This window comes from Orbicella faveolata, unplaced genomic scaffold (genome assembly GCF_042242905.1).
Source record: "Orbicella faveolata isolate gen_17 unplaced genomic scaffold, um_ofav_v1 contig_25, whole genome shotgun sequence".
Classification (NCBI taxonomy): Eukaryota; Metazoa; Cnidaria; class Anthozoa; order Scleractinia; family Merulinidae; genus Orbicella; species Orbicella faveolata.
This window is the reverse complement of record NW_028301553.1, coordinates 15,377,501-15,387,614: the sequence shown is the minus strand read 5'-3', so window position 1 is coordinate 15,387,614 and position 10,114 is coordinate 15,377,501. Positions and strand designations below refer to the sequence as shown.

The following is a 10,114-nucleotide window of genomic DNA, read 5'->3' as shown; positions in this document are numbered from 1 at the left end:
GAGCTGCGGTTCACTTCTTTAGAACAGAGAGGGAAACAGAAAATTAAGGCAAAACATCGGCCGGTGTCAGTCAGAAAATGTGTAGTTTCGGCCAACTTTTTTCGTCTTTACATTTAATTTTCATCAGCCTGGAACTTAAGATAATCGGTGAGTCCTTTAAAACTAGCAGATTATCTTTCGGCGGCCTTACGGGTTAGGATTTTGTAGTGAATCAGTAGAAGAGTTAGTCGATGACGTGCCTGTTAAATCCCATTTCATCTTGCAGGAGTTTCCAGCAAACTTTCGGCATCAGAGATTGAAAATCATCTTGAACACGGCAAGAAATTGCTTGCAAGTGGACAGTTAAGCGATGCTTTAGTGCACTATCATGCAGCAGTAGGTAAGTGGATTTTATTGTGGTAAAATCATATGAACATTGACTCTCCAAATTGATTTAATTTTTACTTGTCTAAATTTATGATGTCAGTTTCATTACCGGTCAGTAAAATTCTCTACATTAGAGAATTATCAGCTCTAGGTTGTAGATAAATAAAACTGCAACGTGATTTAACAATCTAACTTTGCTACAGAAAATTAAATTATGGTATAGGTGTTGAATATACTCGATCACTCGCGATCCGCGATCATCTGGGACTTCTTTCAATAAATTTGTTTATACCGGCGAGTGTAACGTAACGTTTTGTTTTGAAACTCGGTATTAGAATTATTTCAGAAACAGAGAAAAGTGATATTGCTTGAAGCATTTAATATTCCACCTCTGTGGGAAAAGCGCTATATTTTAATTTCTCGAAACGAGCCTGTCGTAGAAGTTTGAATGTTATAATTTGATACGTCCCGGAATGAATCACATAATTCTAGTTCTAGATTGTTGTCAAGTGGAACCCGCATCTTTTTGAGGCATTAGTAGGTTTTGTGGCATGCATTTGAAGTATGCAAAGAAGAAAAGGCTTCGTATTATATAAAGGTACTCGCTTCCTTGCATCATCTTTCGCCGGGTCAAAATAATTTGCGCGAAACTTAATTAAGAAGGCGACCAATAGAATGATGCCAAGCTTTGTTTTTATTAATTGATTTGCAAAGAACGTGACTTGATATGTACAGAAACATTAATTTTTTCTATAGATCTGCTAGTCCTCAATATGCTCAAATGTGTTTTGTTGTTCAAAATATCTGGATAAAAGCAAGCCTATAATTTTTAGAAATATAACACATTAGATTTTTTTGCAAGACATTGTTCAGTCGTCCATCGACCATCTTCAGTTTTGAGTTAAATTACTTTGCAAGTTACATTTGATTTTATAATAACTATAAAACAATAACAGTAACAAAATAACATACAACAAATTAGGAGTCTGATAACAATAGCAAAAGAAAACAAACGGTTATACTGTAGTAACGAGCTAATTAGAACGAGAGAGTTCAATTGGCACAACATAACAGTTACTGTTTTTCTAAGAAGGTTTTTCCCAGTGAATATGCAAGGCTTTTTTTTTTATCTTGACTTGGCATTTAGTGGTCATATGTTATTATATTTGAAAATAACAAGTGTATTGCTTATTTTTGTTTCCCTGTTTGTTTCAGAGGGAGATCCAGATAATTTTCTAACATACTTTAAGAGAGCAACAGTATTACTTGCCATGGGCCGTTCAAAATCTGCTTTGCCTGATTTAGATAGAGTCCTCGAGCTAAGACCTGACTTTTTCCAGGTATGATAGTTTCCTGGTTTAGAGGGTGAAAAGGGTGGGGATGCTATTTTACATCCTGTTTCTTTCTGTTTTTTCAAATCTATGTTAACATGTAAAGCTTCTTTACATCCCTTCACTTGTGTCTTCATTTTATTTTGAAATTATTCATCAAACAATTTGCAGTTCAGTGGAACCTCCAGTAATGGTCACCTCTGTACAACTGCCACTTGTTTGGTCCCAGCACACAGTCCATACATTCACTCTTATTTCTACCTCTCTACAGTGGCCACCTCTCCACAATGACAACGGCCACTGAAGCTTGTCCAAACTGCCAAAATAACCCCTCAAAAATGGCCAGTTAATCACCGACTGATGATCAGTGTATGCAAAACCTCATATTTTTTATTGTAAAAGGTCAGCAAACTTGATCTTTACCATGCGCTGTTAGTCTCTGTTTCTGTCAAGTGTCTGTTTGATTTATATATTCTAAATAAGTATTTTTTGATAAAAATGTGGACCCCCCAAAAAACAGGTGCCATATTACATGTTCAACTGAACTTTTCTTTCATTTGTGGAGCACATGTGGTATAATGTCACTTCTGGTTTTGACATCCCTTTAAACAGAACTTACAAGAGGTGCATGTAAAAGTAATATTGTCAATATAAATGTAAAAGCCAGTGAGTAACTGACACAGGAACATCTCTAACTTAGAGCAATTGACTTAAAATGCAACCAAAATACAACAGTGAATGAGTAAAGAAGAAATAAATGTGTTCAAATTTTTTCAGGGCTTTTTTAGTTATTAAAAATCTATTTTTGTTTGAACAGGCACGGTTACAAAGAGGGAATGTTTTACTTAAACAAGGAAGGTTAGATGAAGCACACATTGATTATGAGGCAGTGGTAAGACTTGATTTTGTAGTTCATGAAATTAATTAAAAGAAAAAGAAGATGTCATTTAAATGAGGGTAAATTACTACAAATCTCTTTTCAACCTTAATTAATGGGTCGATGTTCTTTTCAGTTACACAAAAATCCAGATAATCCAGACGCACTGCAACAGGTATGAAATTGAAATGTTTTGTTGAATGGAAGAAATGTAAAACTATTGTATGCTCTGTTTTCCCTGTTTAGTTACATTTTTTTTGTTTATCTGTTTTTTTCTGGCAGTTAAGTGTAATAGATCCCATCAGAAGAGAGATTACAGAAGCAAGAAATGCTGTTAATATGGGAGATTACTCAAGAGCTATTGAGTTACTGGGAAGAGCAATAGAGGTACCATAGTTGTCACTTCATAGAGTAGATCTTATTAAATGAGTTTGTAGTCCATATGTAGGAGATGGTGAATAGTCTTTCAAAAATCATGGGCCTTGCGATTGTATTTCTGTCGAATTTCACAGATCTTGCAGTCCTTGTTTTAGCAGTTATGTGCATCTCCCACTCTCTGTTTTTTTTTCTCAGTCTTGAATTTTTACAAGGCAAAGAAAGTCTTTGAGTCCCTATTTGTTTGTTTGTTTTTATTAATGATATCTGAAGAACATCTTAGAGTCTGAACATCTCATAGTCGTATTTAAAACACTATGAAGTCTCAGTCTAGCAATTTAAAAGGTCAAAATATCTTGGGCTCGCAAAGAAAAACGCTAGTCTTGGGTTCTCGCAAAGTCTCGCACTTACCATTTACCAGCCCTTATATGTGAACCAAGTTTTTGCCATTAATTTATGGCGCCAGCATTAACCATGTGAGCCATAAATTGATGGGAAAAAAGTAGGTTGAAACTTAGGTCTTGTTTAAAAAGTGTTACCAGACAAGCATAACATCAACAATTTAAATTAGTTACTGATGAAGGAATTTCCTACCCCATCTTTAAAGAAACAAGACTCATCCTGTAAGACACATAAATTTTCTGTTTTCTCACAGGGCATGCCTCCTGGTTTCTTTGTAGTGATTACTTTTTAGCAATTCTCTGTCAAGAAGGTTAATAAATTCCATGTCCCCACTACAAGAATGAAATTTAGGAGGTGACTATTCTTCGGCTTCCAGGTTGCCCCATGGGATACTGAGCTAAGAATAATGAGAGCTGATTGTCATGAAAATATGGGAGACTTCATCAGTGCAATTTCAGACATCAAGTGAGTCTTTTGGCTACTTTAGGTATTCTCTATAAGTTTTTTTAAAGGCTACGTTACATGAACTAATCACTAGATTAGAAATGAATTGAATATGTGACCTGAGTTTGCTAACTCAATCAATGTTTAGGATGAACAAAACTCAATCAATGCTTAAATGACACATTCACAAAGTCAGCTTCAGTCAGTGGGGCGCCTCAGGGTTCTGGTCTTGTAAATCGTGAGTTCTTGGATACATACCCTCTATCCTGAATCAGAAAGGATTGCATCCATTTAGGCCACCAGCAACTGCCTGTCTTACATCTAGAACCCATTTTATGAAATAAATACTTAATTCTCAATGGAAAGTTTCAAAAAATATCCATACCTTCTACACAGAAGGGATTTTTTCTAAAGCCCTCCCCAACCCTATGGAAAATCTTCATACATTTCTTTAAATGTTTTAGTCTTGCATACGTCGTCCCCCCCCCCCCCCCCACCCCCATGCCCAGGAAATTCCAATCCCCTCTGTGGGGAAGTATGGGTGTTTTCTGGAATTGTGCAATAGATACCACATATTATTATTGTTTATTCAAATGTACAACCATCGAATATTTGTAACTGAAGACTGAGGATGACATAAGAATGTCGAAACATTGATTGTAAAATGAAAAATTTTGTTTCCTTTTTAAAAATTGTATATAATTAAGGTTACCTTATTTACTGTTAAGATGTTTCTGCATCCTTCCTCTGAGCATACAATGTCCCAGGCTGCTACTAGTAGTTAACAGTTTGTGGTTTACCTTTACAGGCCGACCACCAAACTTATACCTGACAATACAGCAGCTTACCTTAGACTCAGTGAATTGCATTATGAAATGGGAGAACTAGAGGATGCATTGAGGTAAGGAATAAAGGTTCCCCGTTTAAATGAAATGTGATATTTACACACAGGCTTATTAAGAGCTAGTCTTTGCCCATATATGTAGTGTTTTTCTTTTGAACATTCCAGGGAAATTCGAGAATGTCTCAAGCTTGATCCTGATCACAAAGACTGCTTTCCTTTCTACAAGGTGTGTACAAGTCCAATTTTGTTAAGTCAGGTTTGGTAAAACCCAAGATTTTACATTGTCTTTCTGTATGGTTGTACTCAGTACAGTCAAACCTCCGCTAGCGAACACCCATCATAAGCCGACTCTTTTTCTGGTCCCAAAGGTCTCCACTTACAAGAGGTTCAACTGTAGTTTTTTCTAGCATTCAGTTCAAGACAATATTCCTAAATTTTCTATCTGACAACAGACAACAAAACCTGAATGTCCCCTTGTGGATTATTTTCCAACATTTTCGTTCAGTTGTTATTTCGCTTTTTATTGCCACGTAACTTATATTCCCCATCAAGAGAAGAATTGGAAATTGTCAGTAGTACTGTTTTTTTTAACTGATTCGCAAGTCAGTGTCTGAGATGACAGTTTGCAGATTTGATACAACACAGACAAGAATTGTCTGTAGATGTACAGGATAGTGCCTCTGATATGACCTACAATCCTGGCGAAAAGTCCTTGGGACACTTGACAACATGCCAACTGGTGACACATTATTTTGAAGTGGGAAGTCCAATCCCCCTGCGGCCCAAAGCAATGTAGGGATGGGGAGGTGAACAGAAACACCATGTGTTGGCAAAGGTACAGAGTGTGCAAGGCTTTTAACCAGGATTGTACATTTATAACACCCAGGAAAGTTGAAGGGAAACCCGACATAAATAAAGAAAACAATGAATTAATGTTACTAATGAATACAATAAGGAATGATAAGGTCTTGCCCTAGTAAATGAATAAATTGTAGTTCATATTATTTTATTGTTCACATTGTTTTTTTTGTAGAAACTTAAAAAGTTGAATAAACAAATGCAAGCAGCTCAAGATCTGATCAACCATGGAGAGTAAGTTATTATGAATGTTAGATATGCTTTTGATGAATAGATCAGTTTTCAACTGAGTGTCGAAAGTAATCAGGGAATTACTTTGGTTTTGGTTTTGGTTTACTACGGTTTGAGATTGGCTGAGTAGTCTAATTAGTAAGTTAATGGGCTATTTATTCACTAACAGAGCATGAAGCTCTTTCACGTGTACTTGTGAACTTATAATTTAATGGTTACCAGTGATCTTACCTGACTCTTTCTTGTCACAGATATGAAGAAGCGGAATCCAAACTGAAACAAGCACTCAAAACAGAGTCTAAAGTCCCTTCTCTTGTGGGCAAGGCTAGACGACAACTCTGCCATTGTTACCTCAAGGTGAGCCTCCCCTCTCATTCTTAACACATAAAAGTCACGAGCTGTGTTGTATCTTGCCTGCTCGGCTTTTCCCCAGGCCATGACCGCAAATTCGTGTGCCGTCACTGGGACATAAGGCCGCACACGTCACTCAAAAGGATCATGGCGAAGTAAAAGAGGCTCATTGGCAATAGTTGATTGCACAGAGTTGTTGCTACAATCATGGACAAAAGTCTTGGGACAAATTTGCACTTTTGGCGCTTTTGCGTACACGCCGGGCGCGAAAACAACTTCACCTGCCTAACCTCGCCCCGCACCCCCCATACAATGTTGAAAACTAGTACGTGCAATTTCAGCTGATTTTCAACATTGTGTTGGGGGGGGGAGGGGGGGGGGGCAGCAACCCGTTTATAAAGGATATAGCAGCGTTTTCTTCATACTTCAGTTGTAAAACACAGATAATCCGTTACATTACGTAAGTGTCCCAAGGACTTTTGTCCACGATTGTAGGTAACAGGACTTGATGGCGAGTAGTTGACGACACAACATTTCGGAATGGTCGTGAAGTTTCTGATTGGATGAAAAGACTCTGGACTGTTCTGGACTCTGGACTGTTCAAACGACGACAGTTTTAAGATGTTTTCTCCTTTAAATTTTACTTTTCGTTGTCTTGATTTTCAGCTTGAAAATCCCAGCGATGCTATCATACAGTGCAACGAAGCGTTGAAAATTGACGAAAATGATGTTGACGCTTTGTGCGACAGAGCGGAAGCACACATACTGAATGAAATGTATGATGAAGGTACGAAAATGCCATTTTTTAATCTCTACTTTCATGTTCCTTTTACCATTTCTTCTCTTTCATTTCGCTTTACTGTCGATATTTTCGATTGTGATTTGCATTGAGGCCTCTTTGGACGTTATTCTTTGTGTTGGGTTGTCTTCTCCTTAACCAAACAAAAACAAATTGCTTTGGAAGAAGAGGTCAAAGCAGCTACACGTGTGGATGACACGTGCTACATGTGTGAATGGCATGTGCTACATGTGTGACTGGCACGTACTACACGTGTGACTGGCACGTACTACACGTGTGACTGGCACGTACTACACGTGTGAATGGCACGTGCTACATGTGTGATTGGTACGTGTAGCTGTATGATATTTGATTGGTCGTAAATTTTGGAAAACTTACTGACAGAAATACAGGAAAACGTAATCCGAGATAAGGCACGGTTCAATCCTGTTTTCTGCGCGTCCATTTTTTTCGCGCATGTTTTTTCCTCCTTAATAAACGAACCTGGAAATAAAACAAAACTCGTAATGTGCTTTGTTTGTGCTAACTTTCGAGCAACCTGGCCCTATCCTCCACGTAAGGAAAAGGAACTTAACTAAACTATCGACCACTTTTTTACCCACAGCCGTAGCGGATTACCAGAAAGCAAAGAATATTAATGAACACTTACACAAGGTAAGCTGATCAACACGTATCTTCTCTTTAAAATATCAATACATCACCAAGCAGACAGGTGGCAAGAATTTAGTTAATCGTCAATTAGGGGATATTGTCTCAAGTTGTAAGTAACTACGAGTCTTTGGTAGTTAGTAGTAGTCTTAGGCAGCATCCACACTACGCCCGAGAAATTTGAAAACGCAGCTTTATTTCTACGGCTAGGCCTACCGTCCACACTAATCCGTCATGAAAACGCTCTTCAAACCGGAGAAATTTGAAAACGCAGCTTTATTTCTACGGTTACGCCTACCGTCCACACTAATCCGTCATGAAAACGCTCTTCAAACCGGAGAAATTTGAAAACGCAGCTTTATTTCTACGGCTAGGGCTACCGTCCACACTAATCCGTCATGAAAACGGAACTAAATCGGAGGAATTTGAAAACGCTGGCTTTTCGTTTTCTTGTGGACAGAAAACATTTTGAAAACGGAGCTTTTCGAAAACGATGGCGCCACGACAGTCATTTGATTTCCCTGCCCGAGTTTGTTCCTCAAACACAAATCCAAAATGGCCGGTGATTGTTGCGGTTTCAAATTCCTCCTTAGTGTGGGCGAAAACATTTGATGCGTTTTCAGAGTGAAACCTCCGTTTTCAAATTCCTCCGGCGTAGTGTGGGCGGAAAACATTTGATGCGTTTTCAGAGTGAAACCTCCGTTTTCATACCTCCGGCGTAGTGTGGACCGTGGGGCTTCAGTTTTTGGATCAACTAAACGTACTTGGAAGGAAGAGACAAGTGCAAATCCTGTCAAGAACAGAATATTTTGACAACCGCTGGCTTGTGACGCGGCTTCCTTGAATGTTGGGAGTTTACGAAACCACGACGGCGACGCCGAGGACAACGTCGTTTAACAAATGAATTTATATTTTACCCACGAATCTCGCGATACTGTAAAGTCATTTACTTTGTTTATCACTGTCAAACCTATCGCAAAACTAAATCCGGAACACAGCGATAAATTTGGAATAAAAGTTTAAAAAGTTAGTCGTCGTGGTTCACGTTCTCCAGACAACGCGAAATTTGGTCATTTCAGGTTGTTTCGCAGAGGACGGCAAAGAAACTTACCAAGAATTATAACGCACGTGCACAGCCATTGTACTGCTCATTAATTCTTCTGTTCAGTGACGTTCCCGTTGCCGTCGTGTTTTCGTAAACTCCCTAGTGACTTTTCTAACCAAACATACAGTGACGTATTTAAAACTTATCTTAATAGTTGTGTGTCGGTTTAAATCGATTACAGGTCCAAGAAGGTCTTGACAGAGCGCAAAGACTACAAAAGCAGTCCAAGAAACGGGATTACTATAAAATATTGGGATTGAAAAGGTAAGTTTATTTATGTCGACTTTGAAATAGTTGGTGTAGTTTATTTAAAGAAAGAACAGCATTCAATACCAGGAACCTGTTTATTTGTTTTCAGGTCAGCAACGAAGAAGGAAATCATGCGGTCGTACCGAAAACTCGCTGTACAATGGCATCCTGATCATTATGAAGGCGACGATAAGAAGAAAGCCGAGAAAATGTTCATCGACATCGCTGCAGCTAAGGAAGTGCTCAGCGACCCTGGTAGGAAAATTTATTTGGCTTCGAATTTCGTTTTAAAATTATCAAAAGGCCGTTTCTGTGATAGTGCTCACTGAAAAGGCGCCTTCGAGAATTGACCCTACCCGCGGGTTTCTAAGCAGCATGACGTAACCTTGTGACGGCAAGATGACGTAACACTCTCAGTGCTCTTGTGGTTTCTTGATTGGCTAATAGAAGTCACGTGGTGAGAATGCTTATGGGGAATAGCTTCCCGAGGGAGGTTCAGAGAGGAGTATTGTGGGAGAAAGGAAGTAACGAGGTTTGTGTTCTTATCTCGTTCTTTTTTTTCCCAACAGAAAAACGTGCAAAATACGATAACGGCGAAGACCCGTTGGACCCAGAAGCACAAAGCGGTGGCGGCCATCAATGGCATCACGGAGGATTTCCATTCGGAGAAGGATTCCAGTTCAAATTTCACTTCAACTGAGTCATTCTTTACGGGAGCAGAATTTAGGTTTCCATTCTAGTTTTTGTCTTTGTACTGACCAAGGAATCCCATCGTTACAGGAATCAGAGGGAAAGAAATTTTAACCTGGAATATTATAATTATAATTATAATTTATTACAATTATAATTGATTATAATTGTAGTGAATATAATTATCTCGGGAGGTCACTGATCTGTCTACTTGGTTGTCATGGTGAGCAAGTAATTTCAAAACACATCTTCGAGTTTCGCGATAATTCTAAACAAATGGTTATAAGATCTGACTGGAAAAGGCTGTTTGTGTTGGTGGAAAGACAACGCTTTTTTCCCGTTCTATCTTCTTGAGAGACATTGAATTGATATTACCCAATTTTTTCCAATTTACGTTACCTAATTGTACGGCTCGGTTTAGCAAGCGAATCACTAAACAGGGATTTACACAGGCTAGAATTGTAGTCTCCAGTTATTAGCTTTGTAGAACAGATGAAAAAAAAAAAACAAACTGATCAAGTCAATTGATTTATTTCGTTGGTGA

At 38.4% G+C, this 10,114-nt stretch overlaps 1 protein-coding gene across 1 annotated transcript in view; it reads left to right on the top strand.

Moving 5' to 3' along the window:
- LOC110042059 (dnaJ homolog subfamily C member 3-like) overlaps positions 1 to 10,114 on the top strand; it is a 10,434-nt gene continuing 320 nt past the window's right edge. The window contains exons 1-16 of the mRNA XM_020747392.2: positions 1 to 147; positions 266 to 379; positions 1,582 to 1,706; positions 2,515 to 2,589; positions 2,711 to 2,749; positions 2,857 to 2,961; positions 3,728 to 3,816; positions 4,604 to 4,696; positions 4,805 to 4,865; positions 5,673 to 5,731; positions 5,980 to 6,085; positions 6,746 to 6,866; positions 7,483 to 7,532; positions 8,813 to 8,895; positions 8,990 to 9,135; positions 9,450 to 10,114. The exon at positions 9,450 to 10,114 is cut by the window's right edge and continues 320 nt beyond it. Of these exons, the coding sequence (XP_020603051.1) occupies positions 78 to 147; positions 266 to 379; positions 1,582 to 1,706; positions 2,515 to 2,589; positions 2,711 to 2,749; positions 2,857 to 2,961; positions 3,728 to 3,816; positions 4,604 to 4,696; positions 4,805 to 4,865; positions 5,673 to 5,731; positions 5,980 to 6,085; positions 6,746 to 6,866; positions 7,483 to 7,532; positions 8,813 to 8,895; positions 8,990 to 9,135; positions 9,450 to 9,580 (1,467 nt within the window). The 5' untranslated portion in view covers positions 1 to 77 and the 3' untranslated portion in view covers positions 9,581 to 10,114. The remainder of the gene's footprint in view (positions 148 to 265; positions 380 to 1,581; positions 1,707 to 2,514; positions 2,590 to 2,710; positions 2,750 to 2,856; positions 2,962 to 3,727; positions 3,817 to 4,603; positions 4,697 to 4,804; positions 4,866 to 5,672; positions 5,732 to 5,979; positions 6,086 to 6,745; positions 6,867 to 7,482; positions 7,533 to 8,812; positions 8,896 to 8,989; positions 9,136 to 9,449) is intronic.